The sequence below is a fragment of the Phlebotomus argentipes genome, unplaced genomic scaffold (genome assembly GCF_947086385.1).
Source record: "Phlebotomus argentipes unplaced genomic scaffold, Phlebotomus argentipes genome assembly contig_15, whole genome shotgun sequence".
Taxonomy (NCBI): Eukaryota; Metazoa; Arthropoda; class Insecta; order Diptera; family Psychodidae; genus Phlebotomus; species Phlebotomus argentipes.
Genome location: NW_026776181.1, coordinates 10,281,060 through 10,308,939, shown reverse-complemented (window position 1 = coordinate 10,308,939; position 27,880 = coordinate 10,281,060). Strand labels below are relative to the sequence as shown.

Sequence of the window (27,880 nt, the reverse complement as noted above, 5' to 3'; positions counted from 1 at the left end):
TGTAGTATTTTTCCTGCACTCCCATACGACAGCATCACTTGAGAACAATGACACTCTGCAATGTGTGGTTCTCTGTCTTTTGGCGTTTCTTCTGCCCACTGAACTCACTCCTCGGCACTCACATTGCAATGGTGAGAAGTTAAAATGAACAAATGTCGTATGGTGAACTTGTCATTTTATGTCTCTCAAAAATATCAATGGATTCAAAGTCAAGGAAGGAAGCAAAGACATAATTTGATTTTCGGTTCCTTGCATTTCGAAAATGGAACGAATGGAAAATTAATCTTAACATGTTTGTTCAGTGAATTGCCAATTACATTGACGTTTTCATTCCTACACATATCAAAACATTCTTTATTAAAGCGAAGTAATAAGAAAAGCAAAGTATAATAACATTTTAATGTGATCATGCCGTAGAATTATTGCTCTGTAATTTACCTGATCTGATGCGTCGAACCCTGAAATCATGTCTTTTTTCTGTGAGTAAAAATACTTTGGGGGATATCCCTCTAAATTTTCGAGACTTCTCCACATGCTCTTCGTAATTTATAAAGCTTACAAAGAAGTAAACTTTGGGGAGTTGCAGGGCCATCTCGTTGGAGAGAAAGTGCAGCTACACAACTTTCCAATATAAGCTTTTATGCAAGAGCGAACAGAGAGGGTATTTGGGGGATGAATTGACACATTGTCCAGAAGAGGAGCACTTTAAGCCTTCTGCAGGGATTGTGACTTTGTGAAAAATAAGGGGAGGTAAAAACCACCCTCGAAATGGAGAGCATCTTTGGCTGAGAGCGGAAATGAATAAATTTTAATCTGACATTTGACATGGTGAGGGAGTCACAACTTGAGGAATTCGTTTGAATTTTATTTGATAGAAAATAAACGATGTGAGCAACTTTCTTCTTAGTCATTCCTACACACATGTTGCTCCCCTGCTTTTCGTGTTACGCACTCGTACATTTATTTACACATGGAGATGTTTATTTTCTATCGATTTTTTTTCAGGGAAGGTGAAAACAATCGCTCAAGAATTTGCCTTTTTGTGAGAAATTGAGTCACCTTCGGGGGTGTTTTAAGTCCTTAAAATATACTTTTTCGTGATATTTGGCGGGAAAATGGCCATGTGAAAGTGTGCGGTGTGAAAAGGCAGAGGAAACTCTAAAAAGTAAAAGGAGAGGCATATAAATTTAACCGACCAAATAAACAAGTGACTTATGATCAGTAAATTGCCTAATTTGCCTGCAATCAATATCAATTAAAGTTCAGAAAACCAGGGGAAGCCAGCCTGTCTCATTCACTCTCCCCACTACCAAAAGCTCTGTCCGTGGACTGAGAAAGCTCTCTATGCCTAGGCGTCGCTGACTGCTCTCTTTCGCGCACTCGGTAAGGACACCCTTCGGTGGGAAATCAGTTGCTTTCACCCCCAATTTCGTCAGTACTCAATGTGACTCGAATGCGGATGGATTGAATAGCTTCACCCTTCGCGAAGGCAAATCTGAGTGCATTATAGCGACTGATCACGAAAAGAACACTATTGCAAATTGAGTTGCATGTGTGATAATTCTTCACTGTTCAGTGCCGGATAGATTGAATTTTGCCTCCACTCGGTGGAAATGTGCTTCTTTACGATCGCTGGCGCTGCTTCAGGCTTAGTGATAATTCTCAAGTGATAAAAGCAAAGTGATTGGACCAGTAAATTAACGCCAATCGACAAAGCCGGGAAAGGCTGAGGAGGAGGAGGAAGACCACGAGCGAATGTTCTAAATTGCATGTAATTATTTGATACTTTTCTGCCAATATAGCAGCTTTTTTATGTGACTTTATCACCAAGAGTGAAAAATGCTCTCCACTTCTCGACAGTGTGAAAAGTTTATCGAATCTTTCCGGTGCGGCTTTGCCGCCCTCCGATAACTGATAATTCATCGACGGGAAGGAAGAGTGAACGCTCTTCTGTATTATCTTCTCATTTAATGCTCGTGCCGCGAGTGAATGAAAAAAAGCCATGACACGAACTCCATGGAGAGGAAAAGTTTTTTTTCCCTCATGAGCTTCGAGAAAACTTTAAAGCTTGTGCTCGTCTTTTTCCCTTTTCTAACCAAGCACCCTCGCGATGCCTTCTTCTGTGTGGCGGAAAAATTCCTATTTATCAAATATTGGCAGTTTTCACTCCATTTCCCGTTCCTCCGAAAAGTGCGCACTCGAGATTGTGCAGAATTTAATGAAATTTTATTGGATTATATGCATAGTTTCGGAATAGTTCTTTCGAAGATATGCATGTAGTTTTATTTGAGAGAGAATGAAGAAATCCCACAATTTCTCATTCACTATCATTCCACAGTATTTTTAGGGAAATGTGGAGAAGTCCTTAAGTGGCTTAAATTATGGCTATTTGAGACGCTCAAATTATCACATTTAACTGGCATTTAATGCATCTTCGTGTGGACAATCTTGCAAGAATGCTTCGCGAGAAGATGGCATGAAAAGTTTGAGACAACTTCACCAGGAAATTTCCCAGAGGCGCTCTAGGCGAGACTCTTCAATTGCAAATACAATTTCCTCCCCTTCTCAGCGCTCCTGTGGGAATTTATGAGTTTTTCCCAGGCAACTTTGAGCCCTCCGGAGTGTGCGGTGGAACAATCCCTCATATGCACAAGTTTCTGTTTGTCCCATTCACAAGATCACTCCCCAACACGATTGATGGGAGTTGCGGAAATAGTGGGAATACATTTCGCGATAGTGATGGAAACTTTGGTGAAAGTTTCATGAGAAATTTCCAGTAGAAATTCTCTGAGACTCATGAAAATGCTCGTGATAATTTATCAATTTCGGTCGTTGTGTTCATGTTGATTTATCTACGAATGATTTTAGCCTTTCGGTCACAAAACATTTACAATCGTTAAGGGAATGTGAAAAAAAAATCACAGTGTGCGGCAAAAATAACGAGTTTAGCCGTTTACCACTAGTACAATTATCAAAATTAAACAAGGACTACTCCAATTTATAATTTCACATATACCGCGTACTATGCTGGCATGGTGTCTCAATATTTTTGCCGCTTCCTTTATGGCCCGCAGACGTGACAGTAAATTGAAAAATTTTCAATAAAAATAGAGTAATATTTACGCAAAAATAAAATGTGAATGCCGGATGTCGAGAGCAAAAAGCACTTGAACAATAGCCTTTAATGGGTCAAATTGTAGCCCGGAGAGGAAGTCAAAATTATAATCCAACTGCACAGAAGCGTAACACTTGAAATTAATAAAATGGAAAAAATACACTGTGGCTTTTCCCATCGTTCCAATTTAACACCATCTGCACTGTTTGCTGATGGGAGAGGGAAAAAAGCGTGCGAGGGACAAATTAAACACATACGAAGAGTGCATCCAGCAAATTGAGGGTTTGATTTCAACCATGTTTTGTTGGATGTGTTTTTGTGCATTTGCTGAAAATCAATTTACCACTAAAACCCTCATCCTCGGTGAGCTTTCGATGGCTTAGCAATTAGGTTTCTTCATGACTGTGGATGAGTTGGTGCGAAATGGCAAATGCACTTGAATTTATTACCCTTTTTCTCCCAAGATCGCAGCTTCTGAGCTCAAGTGGGTATTCTCTATTGTCATACTCTTCTCGTCTCACGTGGAAAATTGCATTCGACACTCACCTTTCCAAGGATTCTCATCTCTATATTTTATAGGGACATTTTGCCAACCTTTCCCTTGCAGCACAGCCTTTATTTATTGGCACTGGTGGAGCTCTTTCACATGCCATGCAACAAAAGTGTTTCTCTTAGCGGGTGGAAGATAGTTTCCACTTGCGATGCAAAGTTTCCAATACAATAAGCACCACAATACAGGGTGTAATTCCTCGAATTACTCCCAAAGCCATTGTTCATACACAGCGTCATAGGTAAGGATTGCCGAGTGGGATGGAGGAGTCTTGCGGTATTTAACAATTTCGATTGAGATAATCGTCCGGAGATGCCGGTTAAATGGAAAATCCACTCAACTGTTTCCCCATACGTAGAAGTGTGCGCCCAAAATGCAAGTTCAAGTATTTGGCGTATTTTCCGCAATTTCTGTACTGTTCGCACGCCATCTTACTAGGAAATTTCTCCAGATTCCTTATGTCGTCATCCATCCGGAAAATTCCATTTTGACCACACACACTCACAAATCAGCCATTTATGGAATAAATCACAATATTTCTTGCTGGCTCTTGCAGAAATTCATCCACTTTTCCCAACCGTCGCGCAAGTATGGGATTTTGGGGAAAATCTCCAATAAATTGCATATTATAAAATTAATGGGAAACATTTTGCCCGGCCTGGAAATAGCAGCAGAATCAATCATGGAGGCAAGAAAACTGTGTCATCGCGAGGAATCTATCACAGAGTGATAAGATTCCTTCAGCTTTTTTTTTATTAGCAGCACCATAATTTCTCGATGAGTGACGCTTTCAATGGCTTTTACCACGCAATTTTTATAGAAGCCACATTTTTTCTCCGATATTGAGCCGATTTACGCGTCACGCGGCCACATTAGAGGCAATACATAAGCCAAGGATTGTATGTGAAAGAAACGGGACAATAATTGTGAATGGCTAAAATTTAGGGAAATAAAACCAACCAGAAAATTCAACTATGAATGTTATAGGTATAATTAGCACCGTTCATTTCCAAATAGCATTCCCATTTGATGTAGTTTATTAAAATCTGCGTTGGAAGAAGTATTATACAGTGCCAGGTTCAGAGTGTCGTAACATGACTTTGTCTTGCCGAATTTAAGAGTTAAATTAAATTAAATGTTTCATTGGAACATTTTGAAAGTAACAAATTCTTTTTAGTTGTAATGCAAAGTAAACTTGAAATTACGGAATTCTGACCTACTTTTGCTACAAGGGGCAGTTCTTTTCCCCCTTTGTCACGATAAGCCGTCTTTTGTATTCGGATCTATAATTATTTTCTCGACTGTGAGGTCTTTTATTGCCGCAAATATGAAGGTTTACATGGTATTTTATGACATAGTCACTCAAGCATCCACTTATTGTTAATTTGATTTATTGGTGATTTGCAAAAATTAGCTATTTTCCTGGGGAGAAAAATATCCTCTACATTTCCTAGACATTCAATTTTTCCCTGAGACTTATGAAGAGCGGAAAAAACTCCCCCATGTATTTTAGTATTATTAAATTTTGAGCATTTCACTCTGAATATTTTATGTGGTCAGAGAACATGGGTGGTCCTTTGTACAATACCATAAAAATTGTTCTTTTATGCACTGCATGAGAAGCAAATGGTCTTACATTTTACCCCTAACTTATTCATTCTGGCCTCTTGGACTCTCGTTACCCTCTCATATACAACTGTAATCCAATGGTCCTCTATAAGCTATAAATATTATTATCCTTAATCTTTTTATATTATTGAGCTGGAATATTGGGCGAGTCCTTTTTTGCTGACGCTCTCTGCATGAATCTCCTCTCGGAAAATATGTATTCTGCTGTGATTTTCTTCTGTTTTATCCAGACGATACTCGTGCGATGAAGGGTGTGAGATAGAATAATCTGTAAAGCTTTTCTTTGGCGTTAACCGAAATATATCCGTAACATGCTTAAAAATCATTTTACCATCTTCCTCTTCTGCATCAATATCAATTTTTCTGCTGGGGAAATTGAACAACACAAGCTGTACATAAAAGTGCAAAGCTCCTAGCAAAAATTTACTCACATCTCATGATATTCACAGTCGATGGCTTGGGGAAAAGTGAAGACCACCCAGAAAGGGTTGAGCTTTTCCAATGACACTCTCGGTGCAATTTCCCTCAATGGCAAAAGAAAAGAACGTGTCACGTCGCAAATAGTCGAATGGGTAGTAAAATGAGAGAAATATGTGTCCATCGTGGGTGTGAGTGGTAATCGAAGGGAATCCATTTGATATAGAGCCTGGAATTTAATTTACATTTTTATCTCCCTTCTCGTCTTTTTCACTAGAGCAATTTTCTCGTCCATTCTTTTATTCCATTTCTCTCTTCGGCTATCACGTGAAAAGAACTCTTCCGCTCCTTTTTTCTGTGCCTCTGCACTCAGTCCATTCAAAGTGAAACTATTTGATTGAATTGTATCTCAAATTTAATTTCAATTGTCCATCTCCTTGGGGATTATTCCATCTGAAAATTTCCAATTAAGTCCCTCTTCAGGTGTTTTTGTTCCATCAGATTTGGTAAAGCTTTGCACTGTGAAGAAATTCTTAATATTTGCCCTTTTTTGTGAGTGTTGCTCTCGTCAATTGCCCAGGAAAGCGTCCTCAAGTGGAGCGCTTTTGCGTCATAAGGAGGGTTTAAGCAAATATCCTGATGGGGGTTCGTGGATTTTTTGAATCTAGGAAGAGCATTTTTTGTCCATTTGGGTCGAAATTGCCAATAAATATTGAAAACGCTGGTAAAAGTGCCAAATGAAGGCTAAAGTAAGCCAAGTGAGTAAACGTACAGAACAGAATTGTAAAATATAGACAAAAAATCGTTTTTTCTTCGACCGAGCTTAAGCAGCTATTAAGCATCAAAATCCGAGTCGAGATCTTGATATTTGATTTTAAAGTTGAAAACATTCTGCATACTTGATCTAAAAATTAAAATTTGATGATCTCAAACACACTGAAAAGGTTACATAAAACGATAAAATTCCTTTCATTTGATATTGGTTTTTCAAATAGGTGCTCTTTCCTATTGCATACTTTACAAAAAGAATCCTTTGTTAGTGTACTGAAAGTTGAGGCAAAATCTGCCTCCATCTGAGCAAATGATACGATTCTCTGGCAAATTTCCCACCACCACAGATTCTCTTGTGGACTCGTAATTAGATTTTGGCAGTGGATGAAGAGGCGCACAACTGCCAAACTGTTGCTATGGTTTTCACAAATTTCAATGGAGTGGTATTCCCACCCTCTGCCATTGACGCGCAACAATAATTTTGTCTAGGGCTGTGGATGGGAACATGATGATAATTTGTAATAATCAAGACGTATTATTATACTTCTCACTGCCAACATTCGGAATCTCGGGGGTGGGCCAAAAGGCGCTGAAGTGAGTGAATTTGATAGAGTCAAAAGTTTACTTCCGACTTGAAGTTCCCGCGCCTACGCCAAAGTGGGGCGGAGGGTGAATTGTCAAAATAGATTGGTGGAAATTAATCAGGAGAGAGTGGGGTAGAAAGCTCCCGATTGTCACCATGAGCCTGATGAATTGACAATGCCAATGGTTTTATCACTAATTAACTGCCACAGAAATGCCAAACGTGCTCTTTTCACCATCATTCAGGGATTACTTACTTATTAATATATTTTTTCCCCTGAGGTGAAAAACCTCATGACACAATTTCTTCGGGTGAAAGTTTCGCAAGGCTAGGCAATTCAAACAGTTAAAGTACCACTGAAACTCCCCTGTGCAAACTTTTAAGTTTCGGGGATTGTTTGGGTGTATCTTTTGCCAAAGAGAGAACACTAATTTATTTTGTGGCACGAAGACGGTGTTTTGTTCACACTTCTCACACGGTTAAATTGTGGGCTTTGTCACGTGAGGTGAACATTTTCTCAGCTGGGGTGAAGTTGTCTCGAGAAGATTCACTTTGGAACCAATTTTCACAACCTCTCTCACCTTTGGTGTAATTAAAATAATAATTTTGGGGCTTTTTCCCCAACACAAAGTGGCTGACAGTGTTGCATATACGATGCCAAAGTGGAGGCCAAACGCTTCGCAGGGTGTGCGATCAATATTTCTGACAAATAAATGTGCGATAGAAATTGTAAGTTTGTCCCAAGAAGAAGAAGAAGAAGAAGCAGAAGAAGAAGAATGGAAAGAAATCCGTGTTACATACATACTATTAAACTCTGTGTTGATTAACTTATCATCTTAAAATTTGCATATATTTCATCTTCTCGTATTTTGTAGAAATTGGTAAAACTGTTGAACCAGAAAATTACCTTACTGCTCTCCCTGCGGAATTTCCATGGCGAGTTCTTAGCATACGTTTTCTGGCAAAACATCCTGAAATTTGTGTATCAATTCAGTGTGTGTATGTGTGTGAGGGTAAATTCATGAGGGGTCTCCGGGGCACTATTTAGCGTAATTGTACAAAATTGCCCTGTCTCGCAGACACTTCAATTTATCGATAAACAGACAGTGTGGGGTGAGTGAGACACAAAGTGTCCACCCCATAATTTTCCATCTTGCCACATAAACTCAATTAATTTTGCACATAATCTGAGGACATTTAGTTTCACAACCCTCTCGTCGTCTTTTGCCCAGATTATTTATCCAAGGCACGGGCTGGGGGTGATGTATGGCGAGGAAGAGGGCTTGTCATCCGCCATACTCTCTGTGTGACTCTATTTTGTGGTGTTAAACAACCAACTATTAATTACTAAATCCCCTTCTCAATGCATCCTACATATTATCCATCATTGACCATGAGAGCTTCATCATTTATTTTCTTCTGGGTACCCTGCAGCCCCCTTTTGCCAAACCACATCCGGGATGTGTCCAAGGTGCTGTGATGCGTGTGAAATATGGTAAAAATCTCTTCAGGGAAATTAGATGTAATCCTGTCTTTGGTTCCCATGGATTTTGTGTGCATGGGAAAGAGAGGATTTCACTGCACAGATGCCAACAAGAAATTCACCCTCTGTGTCTGTATGGCATCCAATTCAGGTGACACTGATGACCGTGCTCTGGTGCACCGGGATGGGAAAATTCTCTCCATTTTATCTTTCTGAGACATTTCACAATACCCCACTTTCTTCCAATGTTCTGGAGCGTAAGAAATTCCTCGGCAGAAGGATGTAATCTATGTGAATTTCTCCCTTGTCCTCTGTCATCTTCATTCCAATCACTGGGATTGTGTGCGGTATTTTATGTACAAAATACCACTCACAAACTGCGGTATGACGGAGGCGTGCGGGGGGCATCTTAAATGAATGTAAAACAACTAATCTTCTTTTGCGATTTTGTTGCCCTGGCAAGACAACCAAGTGAGTGTGCGCGCCTGAGAAGATTTCCTCAATTTAATGTGCGTCTCTCCTTTTTTTCCGTGGCGTTGCGAACAAAAAAGGCAGAGGAACGGAAGAATGGTTAATTAAAACACAAGAGATCTTTGTCACTGGTGCTTTTCCCTCTTATGCCCACGACAGAGATAAATTATTCCACTGTGAGTGGAGAGAATTTCCCATGGAAAACTTCTCTCTCGTTCTGTGCTGAAACGGAGAAAAAAGAATTCGGTAATTCAGCTATTTGCTGAATTTCCCTTTGATGCCCTAATAGACTCAGTGAAAGCTTTGGAATTTCTTCTCCATTTGACGGTGCGTTGATTTCGGCGACAAAATATCTCTGAGACTGGGGAATTGACAAATATTTCCTACTTCAAACCCATCCTCAACACCGAGAGTGGGGCTATTACATGATGAATTCCCCCACACTCGAGAGACAATTCACTTCAACAAGTTGCCAGTTTCCTCAAACCCAACAAACAGTCCTCAAAATGATGAGATGAGTGGAGTGCAAAAATCCAGCAACTCCTCGTCGCGTCCAAGAAATCTCCAGCACGTCTTCCACGGTGTAATTATTTCAGAAGCACACCGAGAAGAACAATTTTGTACAATCTCATTAGCACTTTTTGCAAATTGTCCGTGCGTGCTGGCATTTTCTCGACCCTCCGCAAATGCGGGGGTGGCAAATTAAAGGGTTCACCGCTTATGATGGGGTCGGGTGTGTTTTTTCATCACTGTGAACACACCTAAATAAACTCTAAATTTCTACGCGAAAGTGTTTTACTGGGACATAAAGAGATTTTAGGACGGCGAGCGGTGTAAAAACTTTGATGATTGTTTTTACTTCGCCACAATAATCTCTGGATAGAGTCAAAGAAATTTGTAAGGTGTTTTTCATGAAGATTATTTATTCTGATTCAGGATTGGAATGGAAACGCTGTAAAAATGCACATGAAATTCAGTGCATTGTCAGAAATAAAGGGTAAACATTACACTCAATAAGACGAGTTGACAAAATTAATGAATTTGTTGCAATTTACCATGAAGGTTTTCTCTCAATTATTATTAATAATTTACTTGAAAGAATTATAATATATTTAAATTGTCGTGTCTGAATTTTTCATTATATTTCAAGATTTGTGAAATGATAAAATGCCATTTAGTATGCATAATTGTGTCGTGAGACATACTTGACACTTTATTGTGATTGTCATAAGACACTTATATGTAGTTTTCCTCTCCTGAATAATCTGACTTATTTAAATAATTTTAGTGCTATAAAGCACAAAGATAAATTCCAACAGTGTTTCTGTGGAATTCAGGTTTGGAAAGCATACAGTTACACTCTTACCCAGAAGCATCCGCAATTCCGTCAAAAGAGGTGAATGGAGGAATATTTGGAGAAAGTTTTTCAATTTCCTGGTAGGCACTCGCCCTCATTCAGCGTAAATGCAATTGAGACAAATAAGAGAACGGGCAGGAGAGAGCATTCTCCAAATAACTCACTGCAATAGTTTTCAAATCAATAATATGAGAAGTTTATGTGGATTTCATTAAATCCCAAGAATTGCGTGTGAGTGTGTGTGTTCAATATTTCATAGGAGGATTAATTAAATTCCCTTCCAAAAGCCGGTGGTGTTTATTAAAATAATAATCGCACGTTGTCCAAAATTGGATGGTTTGGGGTGTTTCAACTTTGTCATTTACACACGCGCATTAGTGCTTTCTCAAATGTTTTCAAAACCACATTCACGTAAATATCATATCGTTCCAGAGCTCAACTAATTGATGTGTTTATCCTCCCTTTGCGCCCCGTGTCGTGCTAAAGTCTAATTCAATGTTATTATTTATGAAATGGGCTCGGGTGAGGAATTTTCCCACCCCTTCTGGTGTCACCGGGTTGGGACATATTAAATAAATGGTGTGTCATCATCAAACGGGTGTTGATATCTGTCTCGGGGTGATTTTTCATTGCCAAACAAGTGGGTGGGAAGGCTGACAGGTTTGGTGATAGTTGGGAAACTAATTTCGCAGAAATTTCCTGAAATGCGCTTCATCGTCCTTGGCTTCGGGCATCCCGTGGGAAGAGAAATGAATTTTTCACTCAGTATTTTAATCATTTGCGACAAAACACAAGGCGATGGGGATGATTTTTGGGCGAGATGAGAAATATTAATACAGCCAGAATTCATCATCTGTGCTCCCAGTTGCAATTTCCACCACTCTTTGGCACTATTTGTGTTCTTGCTCACGAACTGCATTTGCCAGTGACTCCCCTGGGAAAGGGAAGGGATTTGCCAGGAAGTGCTTCTAGAGCTTCCACAGCGAGTGTGTGTCTGTGTGTATGCCCCAGAAGGATATTGTTTCATTCAGAATTTGTACAGAATATTAATTTCAATTCATGATTTTCGTTCAGCACTGAGCAAACAGCCATTCAGCACCCGGCAAAGTTTCTCTCCTTCCACAAGAAAATTGTTGACGTATGTTTTGTGTCACTCTCACTGCCTTAGAACATCATCTCCACAACTTCATCATCTACACCTCGAGACAAAGCTTGGGCCTGACTGTCAGGAAGCTATTTCAAGACCCATTCCGGCATTGCTGTGCATATTTATTTGCATTACAATATATTCCGCCCCCATTCGGGGAATATTCATAGCGATGCTTGATGATTTTTCTTACATTGTTCTGGATAGCGTAAAGTGTGCGGTAGTGTGAAATGTGCTTCTCGTTATAGAGAAATGGTCACGAGGGAGTTTTTCCGAGAGGCTGCGTGCAAGAGAGCTTATATGAAGTTGTGGGGGTTGGAATTTATCTCAAAAGGATAAATTTATGTGGAATTTGTATATAAACTTTGGGGAAAATATGCGCTTGAATTTAATGAAGAATGTCTCTAAAAATGGCTCATAGTTTACTCTCATGGAAATTCTCCGGAGTGTTTTCTCAAAGAACAATGAAATTCCTAACATCATGAGGGAAATGTTACACTCCGGGAAATGCTGAATTGTTTTCAAATTACAGCTTCATCTTATAATTAAATTGGCAAAGAACTAACTCCTTACGTCATTTTGTATATTCTTTGCAAAAATACCCAATTCATAGTGCAAGTGTCAAACTGTCGCCGTAAATTACTGTCTCTTTATTCTGATCTAAAAGTAATTTCAGCCTTTATTACTACTACGCACTGTAATCATAATAAATTCTCTTGAGGCACAGGTATAATTTCTTCGAGTGTATTTTCATATTGGAGAATTACAGGAAAGTTGTCGCACTTCATGCAGACACTCGAGAAGGCGTTATAGAGAATTGCATCTGTTAGTTGGAAAATGTGGAGAGTGTCTCACAATGGCTCTTGTGGTTTGATATTATATGAATGATTGTTCTCTCTCTCTCTCTCTCTTCGAAGGGTGGCCGTAATCGTGTACATGATTTAATTTGCCATTGAATAAATGACTCCGCAAATGGAAGAGGCCAATTTATAACTTGTGTCAATTTACATGTGGGTTGCTTTGGAACATGTGTGAGTCACAAGGAAACTTGTTACATCCCTCCATGGGAGATATTGGGCTGCATCAAACTCGGTTCCTGGACGGATGGCGACGGGGATCAATTAGAAAATCCATCGCTTAGTGTGCGCACTTAATTATTAATCTTGTGCATTTGTTTCCTGTCTCTCGGATTCCTTTGCTGTGCTAGCAATTTTGCTTTTACCCGTTCTTTTGAGCACAAAATATTAAGTGCAACTCCATTTTTTTTTCCTTTTCCGGGAAAAGGGGGAATTTATCGTTCACAGTTGTACTTGCTGAGCAGCGAATTTAATTGCCGGCGCTGTGAATGGCGCTCTCGAATGGCCATAACGAGTAATTGATACTGGCGCGTGGAGAAAGTTTGGGAAAATTTCTCAGAGAGTACCATAGAAATTTATGCGGTAATAATTAAGGGCAAATTGCAATTGAGACTATATCGGAAATTACATTGAATGTATACAGTGAGGAGCGCAATATGTCCAGCCAGGGAAAGCAATTCATGCACTCTTGATGCAAATTAATAGGCAATGAGGTCGCTCTGTGCCGGGCAATAAGCTGATTTCCCGCCAAAATTAATCACGCAAGTGCAACACTCCAGAAGACTCTGCATGTTGAGGCGCTTTATTCTCCACGTCGCTCGCCAAAAACAAACTCTATTATTCCGTAATCTATTGTGACTGTGGTACCGATGAATGTCCTCATGGCTGGAGGACGCATAATCCTCGCAATAAATACCACACTGTGCCAGTCGGCCGGGAATTTACAATGCAAAGGTGTGGGTTGAGGGGGTCAAAGAATGCCCTCAACGCTTGTTCATTCACACCATGAGAAAGAAGCACCCCTCGCGCGTCCAGGAAGTCTGGTGCGATTCTTTATCCTGCCACTCACTTCGTCTCCCTCTGGCCGCGCTTTTCCGTCATGCGAGCGAAAAGCTAAACACATTTTCGCTCTTGGGGAAGGTACAGGAAAAAGTGCCTCTCCTGCTCACTCTTATGGATATTGCAGCGCTCTCTTCACGTGCGATTCACCTCCCTAAATGAAGGGGAATCTCGCCCCGTGACGGAATTGTGTTAAGGCAAAATGTGGCCTTAGTGTCGCTCCAACCGAGCCATCGTGAGGATGGCATCCATCTCGCCTTGTGGCTGAAGAACTCACGAACTTCCCCCGAGTTGAGATCAATCTGTCAGCGTTTACAAATATCCCTGCAAATGTCCCTTCATTAGGAACTTTGGCGCAGTGGTTGGTGGATAAACTTTTGCCATTTCCCGAGTGATCGCACGTGTAACACTCTGAATGTGATTCAGGAGAGAGTGAAAAAAGAGCACGGAATAGTCCGTATGAATACTCAAAGGGAGCCAACGGAAAAAAGACACTCGAGTGAGCAATACAAACAGTGATGGGAAAAAGGAGAACAAACTAATTAAATCGGGATTCTTTCTCCCAAGACTTCGTGCAGTACGACTCTCCATTCCATGGCTTGAAGAAATACCAGCAATTTGTGTCAAACTTTCAAATGGTATTACTTTGAGGGCATCTGCAACACACTGAGCATCCAACTTTTTGCCAGCGAGCATTCCCAAGCGGCTTTTCGACACTCTCCATTGCTGGTAGCGTACATTACATATTGAGGTAGGAATTTAGCTTTTCGCAGTTATATAGACAGAAAAAGTGAGGTCAAAGATCAAATTATCAGATCAAAGATGATCGTAACCGCCATTTTGAACACTCAAACAAATTTCACTCAATTTCTCAGCTTCTATTAAACAGATTTGTAATCAAACGAGAAGAAATCGAACCAAAGTTACTCTGTTTCAAAGTTAATTTTTCGAACATGACAGCATGTTCGGTGTGTCTGATTTTAACGATCTGGAGCTCGTTGAAAAGTTTTTGCAAAAACTCTTTGCAACATAAAAACTTGGTCTGTCTGAAAAGCATTGATTTATACGCTTTTCTTCACTTTGGCTATTTATAGGATATTTGATCTGGCAAATCAGCGTGAATAACACCGAAATGTCTCTGTTAATTATTCCCAACACGGCAGACGGGCTCATTGACAGACAGAGATCAATATAGTGGTAATTTGGTGACCTATCACTTCATCTGTGAGGGTGGATCAACCTTTACCCCACTCAATGGCGCTCTTATGGTCCTTCTGAGAAATTTGTGGGAGTGTGCGAATGAGGAAAACACGCACAAATCACCTCTTAAAGAGCCACTGGACAGATGTGCTCCTTCGCCCAGCATCTGGAGCAGGTCGGCACACTCTCCAGGACTCCGTGGACGTGGGGGAAACAGAGAGTGTGGTGAACCAAGGGTGGGAAGGTCGATTATTTATGCGACGACCTCCTCGTCTGCCAGAGATAAAAATACCAAAAGGCAGAGCAATAAATGCGTGCGAAAATGCTCATAGCGACGCTAGGGATAATACAATATTCATGGCAATGTGGCCCATTTTGGGGCGAAAACACCAACACTCAGGGCGCTCCTCGAGGAGTTTTGATCCTTGGGCAGGGGGTGTGAAAAAGGGACTACTTAATGGGTGGTATATGGTCACGTTCTCGACACCAACCCCATGGCAGCTAATGATTCTCAACGCAAATTCACACATATTTTCTGCAATCTGACAATGGTGTGGGTGGTGACGAAATATTTTCCTCCGTAGCCTTTGTGGCCTTCTCTCACCGAACTGGGCGGCAAAGGAATGGGGCGCCGAGGGGTGATGACATGGAGGGAAATCTATTTATTATTTTATTTTCCTCCGTCGAAGCCATTTTTCATCATTTATCATCAAATCTATTTTAGAAACTTTCAACTGCCTCTACCAACCCCCACATGAAACTTTTGCACCCACACTCCTCGACAATTGGCCAAAGTTTGCGATGCAGAGGAGAGAGGTTCTCACTGTTCTCCTTCGACCTCATCATACATTACCTCAGGGATGGGTGGTTACGAATATCTTGAGAGAGAAAGGTATGAAATATTTGTAGAGAATTGGGAAAACTAGCGAAGGCTTAGGGTCAACTCTTCGTCAATTATATCACCCGTTGTCGCATTACGAATTGAATAGCTTTCCAGTAATCTAAGCTCTTGAATTATGCACAGAATCTTCCTGTCAAGGACGTAATCAGATGACAACAATTTACTGAACAATACCTTCACAGAGTTTTGAATATGAATGGGAAGATAAGGAAATATCCTTAGCTTCACATGTGCAAGGGTAACTTTTCCACCGATTTTGTGGAAGAATTATGCAGATAAACCTTAATAAAGGGACTTTGTTGAAATTTTACAAATAAACATTTAGTAATCTTGTTGTATATATTGCTAAACATAGACTAATCTATTGAAAATGTGGGTTATATTCTAATCCAAAATGTAACGATGAAGGTATGACATTGGATGATGAAAGCCACTGTCTTCTCTTTGGGCTGTTTTAATTTCTCTGCGATTTGCCAGCATATTTTCTACTTTTCAAACCGTTTCTGATGATGACTCTTGTAGACAACCTGCCCATCTTTCTTCCATCCCATTGACTCCCCGTTGCTCTTTCCTCACGATGGGAAAAAAAGCTCCAAAGCTCTTGTGAAACTCTCTTAGGAGATTTAGATAGTGTCTCATGCGATGGAATCAATTTGGCGGCAGAGAAAGTTGGGAATGAAAATAAATTCTTCAGCAATTTATCTCCATGGGTGAAATCTCTCCTAATCAACTCTAAAAATCCATAAGATGTCAATAAACAACGTGTGACTTTGTCGGAGGGGTGAATTTACACACACTGCCGATGAGATGATTTCATGGGAATTTTCATTCCAGCGAATATCGATGGGATTGAGTGAAATAAAAGTGGAACGGAATGGATTCAAGTGGATGATGCACACTTTCTCAGGCAGTCAATTCGATTTTCTGCTTACCCTTGCGACGACACACACTCTTCCACCCGGTGACGATGGGGATGGCGAGGAGATCTTCTGGGAGAGAAATCACTGTTCGACATTTCAACCCCCATTTTCCAAATCCCAGCAGGGCACGTGGGGGGCGGGGGTGCCAGCTGAGAAAAAGAGCTCCGTGGCGCTTTGGCGGCTCACTGGGAGGGATGAAAAACAGAAGGGATAAATTTAAATTCAATTTCCCACAAGCGATCGAACGACATCTCACTAGAGCCAAAATATTGTGAATCCCGCAAGATTTCCCATTTACTTGCATGACCAAATCGACCTCTTTTCCATACCCACCCACATCCCCTGCTCAGAAGCTCCAGTCGACTGAACATTGCTGAAATACTTGACTTTTCCACTCCTCCAACGCGCCGAGGGACACTTCGGACTTGCACTCGTGTCATGTTTCATACAGTTCTATGTGTACTTCCTCAAACCTCTTGCCATCGAGGAGGTTAATGTATTTTCGATGAGACTTGCAAATTTAATAGACAAAAAACTCTACTCACTCCCTCAAGTGATTTTCCTCTGGCGAAGTGGAAAAGCTGCTGAAAAAGTCTGATCACATTTTCACAAGGATGGTAAAGTTTGAGAGCAAAAAAATCCATAATCAGCCACGAGAATGCTTCATTTGGCTCTCAGTTCGTGCTTCCTGTTTCCGAATTTAAGTTTCAAGAGAAACCTGAAAATGTTAAATACATGTGTGATTCTTTGGTCTAAATTGGTGGAGTGCAAGTGTTTAAAATACGAACTGTCCTGGAATTGGGAGTCATTAAGATTTTACCTTAAAGATTTTAAATTCAACATCTTCAGAATCTCCTTTTATCTCCGAGGTTCTAAGAAGTTTTTCTTCTCAATTTCATTTCATGCAAAGTGCCCATTAACAATTTAATTCAATTGCAATATCTGTGACTTCTAAACCATGAAGCAGTCCGGGAAAAAGCCATCCACCTAAAAGCTAACCCTCACTCTTTGCCACCGTCAAAATGGGATGCGAAAGAGAAGCTTTTCCCCACCCTGAAAAATTCAAACATTGTTGTATCTCGTTAGAGTAAAATTTTAATTATCCCCATTTTGCAATCTTAAATGTTTCAATTTGGAGCACATCATTTGTTGTTCTCCTCCTACCCAGAGCATTCTCTCTATGGACCAAATGGAATTGTTGACGGCATTCGCCTGACCTCAATTCTCACCGTACCCCAAAACCTTATTGTCTCATTTGCCAACCCTCATGGGATTTTCCATTTCTGCTCCACTGGAACTTCATCCCATTTCTGTCTGACCACTTTTGCTGCTTAAAATATCTCTGAGGCGATTTCCACGTGGAAATTTTCTCGGACGATGCTAAGGTGCATTTTCATGTACCGACAAACACATGGTGTACAACAAAATTCTCAGGGTTTCATCTCGAAAATGGGACAATGCCCAAGGAAAATTCACGTACTCACGACCATTTTCAGGCTAATGCTGAAGATAAATTTCCATTGAATTTCCATGCTTCTTTTCACCTTCTCGGGCATCTCGCGAGGGAAATCGCTTCGGTTCACCTGGAAGAAAGTAATTACATGGACAAAAGAAAGTGCATTCATGGTGAGAAAGGATACAGTGATGAGAAAGATAGTAATATCGCATGGTTTTCGATTAAAGGAGGAAAATTTGCTCACACTTGCCATTTTTCCATGAATCCCATTGAGTTAATTGGAAAAAAACTGCAAATGGGAAAAGTGGCAACTTTTTACTTTCCTCTGGTAATTTATTGAATTTTTCATGATGCATACAAAAGTCTATTTAAACTATGTTTCAGATAGCCTCTGGACAGATGATTTACCTCGGGTTCTCGTGGAGAATTTTAAGCAATGCGCTTTAATTGAGTGTCGTGCAACAATACGTGAAAACTCTCCCGTGAGCCACATGGAGAATATCTCTCATCAGACAATCAATGTTTTTTCCCACCATCGTGTGCGCTCCTTTTGTTCCTCGTGCATTATAATGTAGATTTATTCAAAGTTTCTGAGGGAGTCTTTTTTTTATGTCTGATACCACAAAGAGACTCTGGGTAATTGTCACACCAGCGCCCAGGAAAGCCTGGGAAAATTATTCCTTGTCCTTTCTCACTTCTCCGCCACAGCCATCGTGGAAACAGAGAGGCATTTAACACGCGAATTCGAGAGTGTCATTGCATTTGGGTTGAATGAGAAAATATGATTTTTAATGAGCGCTAGAGAAACTCCATGAAAATTTCATTGCTTCCCAACGATGGAACTTTTGGTGTCGGTACTCATGGATGAATTTCCCACCCAGCATGAGTTCTCGATGAGGAGAAAACCCAGAAAAGAAGTCACACGACAATGGCAAATTCTCTCAAGGCTTGAGATAACTTTCATTAAATTTTATGATAATTAAACAATGTCATTTCGCTTCTTTCTACCATTCACGAGTGACACGGCGAACAAATTGCAATTACCCTGAAATTTCTACAATGTTTCGCCCAGCAAAATATCCTGTATAGGACGCCAATGACTGTTCATCTTCAGTCGCATTGACAATATCTTCTGTTTTCCCTCTCAAAACTTCCGGTTCAACAATTATCAATATTTCTTACAAATTGCAGAAAGCTCAAGAGAGAAAAAAAAACTTTTAGCAGTTGCATAAAGAAAGTTTACAATAAATGATCAAAGAATCGTGTTCCTCTTGCGTAGAACAGCGGAAGAACCCTAATAAAAGTTTGAGTGACAGTGAGAGAAAAATTACTACAGTGATGAAAAATATCATAAAAAGAGCCTTTTTCTTATCGAAAACTGATGCGTCTTTGTGTGAATCACAAGAAAGATCTTATTGTTTAACAGTGAAAATTTAATTTCCTGCGCGGGTAAAATTGAGTTGATCTTTACCATTTAAATTTTCCAGTGTAATTCCGTTTCGCCAAAGGGTAATCAAATCAAGTATTTTGGTTCATCATTTCTTAATTCATTGAAAATCTGACATATTTTTTAATTAATATGTATAAATGTCGTTCTAAGCTGTGTTAAGTGCGAAAAGAATTGAAAGAAAAAAAATTCACTTCGAATAGTAGAAGAAATAATTCTTTTTCAGAATGAACAGAAAAATGTAAACTACTGGAATAAATTGAGATAACGAAATTAGAACACAAAATTCCATTCTCTGAACAACCTCTTGGTATAAGTCATTAATTTCCGCCTTTTAAAATACTCAAGAGAGAAACAGTAAAATTTGTTAATGAACATAAATAATCCATTCATACTCAATTTAAGCGTCAATTAAAATACATTTTGATGAAGATACACACACTGTAATTATGCCAGTGACACTTTTGGATGCCAAAAGCTCATTCAGAGTTCACTAGATGGTGGGAGGAAATTAAAATTTTCTTTTGACTCAATCAACAGAAAATCCAACATCATGAATAATGTGTGGATGTTCTCCAGTGAGAAATGTCGCGTGATTGATGCTTAATTATATCATTAAAATTTTAAGCTTGTGCCACTTAATTGAGTGTCGTTAAACTCCCGATGCGCGAGGGGAGCTTCCAAACACCCTTTCTATGTTATTGAATTCCTATCATCTCCGCGAGGCGCTTTTTGCCAAAGGGGAGGAAATTGAATAATAATTGAGGGAGATTTTCATTATACCTGGGCAGATGCTGAAAAAATGACAAATTCTCTCGCGTGGAATGTCTGTAATAATTGAAAAGCGCGCCCTTTGTGTTCTCACTCTTCTATGCTTTTCGTGCCCTGGGAAAAAGAAATTTATCTTGCAAAGAATGGGAATGGTTTGGGGTAGAGATGAAAAAAAGCGTATGCGACGCTCTAAAGTGGTGCAATTTTGTTTTCTTTTCAGCGACTCTTCAGCTAAAATGACAAAAGTTGATTGCTTCAAGAAGTTCTTCCTCAAGATTTTGCTCCAATTCACAGTGGTACTCTCGGCTACAGGTAAGGCAACCATCTCCACTTTTCCACCCTCCGAAACAGCATTTTTCTATTTGATTAATGGACGTCTCACGGGGACACACCTGAATTGCTCCACCGCAGGACACAGCCAGAAGCCCAGCGGTGAACTGGAGCCTGAGTTCTTGGCGCCGCTCGAAAATCTAACAGTAACCCAGGGCAGGGACGTCTCCTTCACTTGTGTCGCCAACAACTTGGGGGAGTATCGGGTGAGTGACTGACCTGAGAGGGTCATTTCCGACATCACGAGTAAACTTATTCGTGTGAACTTTTCCAGGTGGCATGGATAAAGTCAGACTCGAAAGCTATTCTGGTAAGAAATTGCGATAAAAGTCCTGATTGAGAGCTTTTCTGGCTCGTGAGAGTGATAATATTGAATCTTTAAAGGCTATCCACACTCACATGGTGGCACTAAATCCACGATTAAGTGTGACACATAATGGCCACAACACGTGGAAATTGCACATATCACACGTCCACCTTAATGATTCAGGCAGCTATATGTGTCAGGTGAACACTGATCCGATGCGGAGTCAGGTGAGTCTTTGATCAGCTGAATTAAAAGAAAACACCCTGTAGAACATTCCCGCTTGTTCCAAAGCCCCGCTTCAAATCATAAAAGAATATATTTTACCCTTGGCAGCGAAGGGGTGAAAGCCAAAGAGAGACTTGTATCCGAAGATTTGGGATTTCTGGGGTGTGTTTGCTTAAACGATGAGATGTTTTGTTGTTGATTTGTTTAGCACACCCTCCAAACCTCCTAACACAGAGTGGCAGGTGGAAGGACTAGCCTGAAAGAGACTGTCAGATAAACTGTTGCTACTTGAATCCCATTTGTTCTTTTGAAAGTGCGGCGGGGGCGAACAAAAGGCCAGACATTCATTGATGGGGCGCTGATGCGACCCTCGACGCTCTGTTTGTCCAGGTCACAGATGTAACCTCTGGCATCCCACCGTCCGAGTGTGCTTAATAGTCTACTCTGGAAGCGGAATTCAGCTAACATTTCTGCACGATTTACGCCTGAGAATGTTTTAATTGTGCATGTCGAATTTGCCTTTCAACCTTTTTTATCGACGGCTTTTCCCAATTGATTGATAATCGCCGCTCACAGTAAATTAAGAGCTGGATAATCGCAATGTTTTCAATTTGTGCATATAGCAAAAGTTTTAGTGATTATACTTTCAAATTATGTACGATTATATCATTCAATAGATTTAATATCGAAATTATTAATTAAATAATTGTGACTTAAAATTGAACTAACGTTGGTAAATCTACCATTTATGATGACTAATAGAAATCCATATTAATATTTGCCAAAACATTGTCAAATATTAGAAATGAATCAAAATGAGTGTTTGAATAAAACTCAGAGTTCTGTAATATTGATTTACAAATTTCATAAAATATGATGATTTAGTAATAGATTTTCCACATTAATTATTAATATACCTTTCTTGATTTATCAAATTCAGATCTTTACTTGAACGATAATACATAATACAATGATTTACATTAACTTTCGTTGAGTATTTTGCCAATATTAGTGATTTGTCATACAAAAAGGGAAAATTTCTTTTCACTCCTTCCCAAGTGGCTTCGCCCACAGTTTTGATGCCAAAATTGCCACTTACACTGTCACATTACAATGAGACCGACACTTTGGTGCAAAAAGCTTGAATTTCCTGCCCTCGTGAAACTCAATTTGCTCTGGCGGATAAAAAGTGAGACCATGAGACTCTTGGCATCATTTAATCGCTGTCAGTTGTTCAAGTGAAATGCTCTCGTCCTTTTTTCCTCTGACCTCTCCAGCCTCTCTCATTATCGTGTCTGAATTCCTCACACTATTTTCTCTTTCTGCTGCACAAAAAACAGTCTGGCTATCTGAGTGTGGTCGTACCGCCGGATATTCTGAATCTGCCCGACACCAATAGCGCCACCCAGGAGGAGGGCATCACCCCCGAAGGTGGCACCGTGTCATTAGTTTGCTCAACCACGGGAGTTCCCATGCCATCGGTGCAGTGGCGCCGCGAGGGTGGCAAGGATATTGTGGTGCGCAATGAGGGCCGAGATAAACAAGGTATGATCTTTTTGCATCCCCCAGAGAGTGAGATATTAAACTCTTGGTCTTACATGAGCCAATTTTTCCATCCACCTTCTTCGCGTCATCTTTTTTGCCTTCTGCTAAAGTGTAGTTCGGGAAATGCAGCGAACAGCGAAGAGAAAAATAAAATGATTGCTCTGAAAACTCTACGCTTTTACCTCTTATGGACTTAAAAGTTTGATAAACATTTTCAAGAAATTTTTTAAAGTTTCGTTCACGTCAAACTTTCTGAACTTACTTAGTTGTCAAATCTTCTGAGAATTGTTTAAAAATAGAAAGAGTGATGTAAGACCATTTAGGGCAATTTTATATAAATATAAATTGAATTGGGAAAACACAAAATGCTATGAAATTGCTACATCATGAGAGACCAACGCTTTAATTATGTGCATTTTCCACAAAAGTTTTTACATAACACGACTTAGTTCTTCAAACATTCAGCATTTAAAAGAAAATTGAAATTGTCTTATACCTCCATCACGAACAATATCATTATAAAATAATAGGGAAACGAGACAAAGATCCTATTGGATATTATGTAAACATTTAATTCCGTGTTGCAGTCGTGAAGCATGTCGATGGCGAACGTCTCACGTTGCACAATGTACAGAGAACTGACATGGGAGCTTATTTGTGTATAGGTAAAATTAATGAGAACTCTTGTCCGATCTGAGATAATTAACAAACTTTTGCCTCCTGCAGCTTCAAATGGCGTTCCACCCTCAGTCAGCAAGAGATTTGACGTGAAAGTGATCTGTAAGTTTGCCTTTTTGCTTATTTTTTCACTTCCTTGTTGGAAAAAGTGCGCCTCCCTCGTAAGTCGCATGATTAATGAGTGACTCTTGCAAGTTAAAACTTAATTTTCTTAGTCTGTGGGCGCGAAAAAATTATTCTCCCCAACTGAGTCCATCAATTCTCGGGCACGGTGTGTGTTTCTGAGGGTTTTTTCTCCCTCTTCTGCGACGGCGGTACATGTACATATAATTTTGGCGCGAGTGCCCCGAGGGATGGACTCAGGGTTCGGGGAGAGAAAAATAAATCTTTTCCCGCCAAAATCATTCACAGTTGTCCCAGTTGTCCGTGTTGTAAATCAATTAGTCGCAGCTCCAGTGGATCGTCATGTTCTGCTCCAGTGTGTTGTGGAAGCGTTCCCCAAACCTCTAAATGGATGGTATAGACACGATGGTATGTTGGACAAGTGAGGAGGGGCTGTGGATGCAGTGATAAATACCCATTCTCAACTCATTTGCACTGCAAAAACAGCCCCGCTCACGCCCAGAGATGTGCCATGTGCATCCATTGGATGATGCTGGCGATTAGGGGCCCATCATGAGTGACGCAAAACACCCCATATTTCTCATGCTTTTTTCTCCCCATGCGCCAACAGGCACGAAAATCTATGAGAGTTCAAAATATCAAATGACAGAGGGCTTGATAAATACCTACACGTGGCAGCTGAATCTCACAGTGAAAAACCTTCAGTTTGACGACTTTCACACTTATGTGTGCTCCAGCATCAACGGCCTGGGCAAGTCCGAGGCCAGGATCCGACTGCAAGGTAAGTCGTGTTGCTGCACACGCATTTCTGGGTCAATTACCAATTCCCTCTGTGATGCAGAACTCCGACTTCCGCCAACCTCAACAACCACACCAACCCCTTATATGTACACCACGGCCAAGCCGAGACGAAAGGCCACGCAGAGCCACATCAAACCGGCCACATTTGATGTGCCCAAGATCAAGGAGACTGTCGTCACGAATCATGTGCAAGAAAACGAGATTGCCGGTGCGGCTCTTGAAGGTAAATACACCACACCATACTTTCATCTTCTGCCTCAATGCACACGATTGCACCTTTTCATTGGTAAATATTTGCACTGGGCAAAGTCATTTAGTGAGGAAAATTCTGCACAGTCGAGCAATTCAGCCGGCTCACCTTAGAACATCCCCAATGAATGTTTGACTTGCACTAATATTTCTCGCTTTTTTCTCTTATACGAGCAAATTTACCAGGCACCGTACACGGGCCGATCTTGCAGAGAAATTAATAATTTGTGTGAGAAACTTTTCATTGGGAGATTTGGTTAAGGATAAATTCATAATTGTACGTGAGGTTAATGCATACATATTCGGAGTAATCAAATTGAGAAAACCGTCTATCGGTTAAAGTGGCAAAATTATTCAAAAGAAATGTCTCTCAATGCTTTGATAAGAAATAAAATTCAGTACAGAATCATAGGTAGAGAGTTTGAAATTCACTCTAAGTTGATCAAATCACCATCAAAGGTTTTTTTTCCACTCTCTGTACATAAAGCACTTAAATAAATCAGGAAAGTGAATTTCCGCTAAATCAGCGTCATATTGATACAAATTTACTGTGAACCAACGGTGAATTAAACCGAAGGTAATTGAAAGTGAATGCAACGGTCAAGCGACCCTCAATTTCTCTGCGGGACCCTTGGCGCCCCGTCCATGGCTGTTGCACTGCATGTGGAGTACAGTGGGCGTTCAATTGAATTAATTCCAGTTTTAACACAAGTGCCAGTCAGAGCGGGCATCGAGAAGACACGGAACACCCAAATGCCTGCAGCCGTTCCGTCGCGACGGACTCCGTGGATTAATTTGTACGATCCGACTGGATGTGGCAGCGTCAGTCAGCCCTGCAATTACTGTCTACTTCTTGTACTGCTCCCAGCTCTTGTGCGCCTCACCGGGCGTCCTGTGTCGTAAGAACACACGTTCCCCTTCCCCACATCGAGATTGAATATTGTACAAATTCCTGCGAGATCGTTTTCCCTCTTCATTTTTCTCTTTTATTTTTTCCCCTTTTCTCCACATCCCACGAGCAAATCCACCCTCTATTGCATTCTCTCCCCCTTTTGCTGGTTAACCACTCGAGATCCCCACAAAGCCATCCTTTGCTCTCCTTATCCTTCGGGTTGGCGAGGTGAAATTTATTGATATGGCGGCACAAGGAATCCCCCGAAGGAGAGGAATTCAGGCCCGCAGACAAAAAAAATGGAAGAAAGAGAAATGTTTGATATGAGAATTTTTATAAATTTAAGAGGAGAGATTATAAAAATAGATGTCTTCCGTATTTTTAATATATAAGTGATGGTGAAAGTGAAACATGTCACAAGAGAGAAAAATTACATTGCTTACAAGCTCGATGGATTTAAGTTTTGTTGCGCAGAAGACATAAATTTTCCTTTTCCCCTCTGAATTCGCTTTTCTACAATTTATTGTGTTTCTCGCCGCACAAGACCAAGAAAAACTCCTCTCAAGGTAAATAGCGAAGAAGCACAAATGATGAATTTGTGACAATATTAACTCTATATAATCGATTGCAAGTCTCTCAGAAAGTTGAAAGCTCATGCCACTTGGTGAGAATCTTCTCGGCAAGTACTAAGCGAGTTGGGCCTGAATGTTGAACCGCAGTGGACTTTTTGAGTGTACATTTGTGGAGTCTAAAGAGAAATGTTGAAGAGGATGAAAAATATCCTCTTTTCATTGTAAATAATTAACCGTGTTAAATACTGAGACAGTAAGAAAGAAGAGAAAATTAATAAAATCTTTCAACTGCCCAAATATTCTACTGTTAGTCACGAATTTATATATACGGAAAATGCTACTACTGAAATAGAAATCCTTTGAAAAGAAAAGAAAACATGTAAATATCATCATATATCAATTTATCTCCCAATGATGAAAACCAAAGAAGAAACATTGAACAAAGTGAAAAGAATTCCTAATGAAGTGAATTTCGAAAGACTTTCCGTTAATTGCACTTCAGATGTGAAGTTATTCTAATTAACAAAAATAGTGTGTTAAGAATTGTGTAAACCTAGGATAATGTCATTGAACAAGTAAAGAAAACAACATTATAATTGAAGAATCAGTTTATGATTATAAGTAATAAAAATGCATGACAATAAATATTATTATTTGAAATATGCTTTTATTATTTTTTTTTAAATGGTGCTTAACTGATGTCGACATTCATCCTTATTCACAAGTCAATAATTAAAAGGAACCATAAACATTGATCTAACATCATCATTCATTCCCTACGTGTATTAATTTATTTGTCTAATGACGTTCCAAAGGACCAACAAAATTTTCAGAACAATGAATTACAGTAATATCAGCTTTTCATCGTAACACTGTTATTTTAGAAATTGTAATCACGGTGATAATTTGCTTTTCATTTGAAATGCGACACTTTTAGTTCCACCTTCAATTTCCATGACTATAACATGACACAAAAACCACCAAATGTGATTTTCCTTTGAAATAACAAGCCGAAAATGTAATTAAATTTTATCAATTTGCCGACTTCGGTCGACTGAAAGCCCGCGAATACTGATATAAGTTAATTACCCAAACTCAGCGAAAATAAGCCATTTCAGTCACTAAAACCTCAGCATATCTCTCAGTTATTGGGCTTTGGCAATTCTGCACGCGGCAAAGAGGTACGAGTCGATGCTTCTATAAATTTTGCCGTGGCACAGTAAATAATTTGAGGATTATTTTATATTCAATTTTAAATTTTACACACTGCGCCGAATGAGTGGGAGGGTAGGTGTGGGGTGTGTGTGTTTAATAAATTTATGAGTATTTTAAGCGGTGTATGAAACTAAAAGCTTAACGCCCCATATTTACATACATGAGGCCAGAACTCCTCCCCAACCCAAAAATACACATCTCGCCTGTGCGATATAAACAATCCAAAGCTTACACGAGGGATTTAGAATGGATTTATACTGTTTTACACAATGTGGCCGGACTTTAAAATCACACAGCGCCCGTAGTTCAACCCCTTTAATTTGAATTAATGTGTACAATTTAATAATTTATCTGAGCACCGCCGCCAATTCATCTTGTGACCTCTCTGGTACACCCGTGCGCTATTCATCAATGAAAATGAGAAGATATTGGGAAGAAATTCTCGGGCATCCAATTTCCTGTGGCTCAGGGAATTGACTTTTTTCTCCAGCTTTCCCACTAAGACAGTGCTCATTTGGGAGAAAGTCTGCAAGTTTAGCAGGGGAAATCCTCAAGTCCATTCCACAGCAGATGGAGGAAAAAGGAAAGTTGTGGGGGTGAAAATCAAACTGAAGAGTTTCAAGTCAATGAGGATTGCAAGGGAATGCAAGAGGCGAAAGCCACAATGCCAGTGAGGGTGTTTGAGAAACAAGGAAAAAGAAGCCATTGAAGCAAAACAGATATAATGGGAATTAAGTTGGATGTTTAGCAACAAACCTCAGTGTGGTGAGGAGCTCCAGTGCTATCCCACTCAAGTGCACACCATTTGA

The 27,880-nt window shown here is 40.0% G+C and overlaps 1 protein-coding gene across 2 annotated transcripts; it reads left to right on the top strand.

Moving 5' to 3' along the window:
- Positions 1–1,446: 1,446 nt before the first annotated feature.
- LOC132261653 (lachesin-like) lies at positions 1,447–26,516 on the top strand. Of its 2 annotated transcripts, none has more exons than XM_059760552.1 (12): positions 1,447–1,771; positions 20,355–20,446; positions 20,546–20,670; positions 20,739–20,774; positions 20,849–20,998; positions 22,337–22,541; positions 23,129–23,206; positions 23,268–23,321; positions 23,631–23,750; positions 23,953–24,123; positions 24,184–24,366; positions 25,105–26,516. In XM_059760552.1, the coding sequence occupies exons 2-12, from the start codon at positions 20,371–20,373 to the stop codon at positions 25,293–25,295; spliced, it is 1,389 nt and encodes a 462-aa protein (XP_059616535.1). In that variant the 5' UTR covers positions 1,447–1,771; positions 20,355–20,370; the 3' UTR covers positions 25,296–26,516. The 2 variants fall into 2 exon arrangements, with proteins under 2 accessions (XP_059616535.1, XP_059616534.1); XM_059760551.1 differs by having other exon boundaries at positions 25,093–26,516.
- Positions 26,517–27,880: the final 1,364 nt, after the last annotated feature.

What these genes read in the sequence shown, in the direction of transcription:
- LOC132261653 (XM_059760551.1), top strand. Translation starts at nt 20,371, where the DNA reads ATGACAAAAGTTGATTGCTTCAAGAAGTTCTTCCTCAAGATTTTGCTC. An exon ending in ACAACTTGGGGGAGTATCGG is followed by an intron (nt 20,671 to 20,738) that starts GTGAGTGACTGA and finishes GAACTTTTCCAG; the next exon opens with GTGGCATGGATAAAGTCAGA. An exon ending in TGGATGGTATAGACACGATG is followed by an intron (nt 23,751 to 23,952) that starts GTATGTTGGACA and finishes ATGCGCCAACAG; the next exon opens with GCACGAAAATCTATGAGAGT.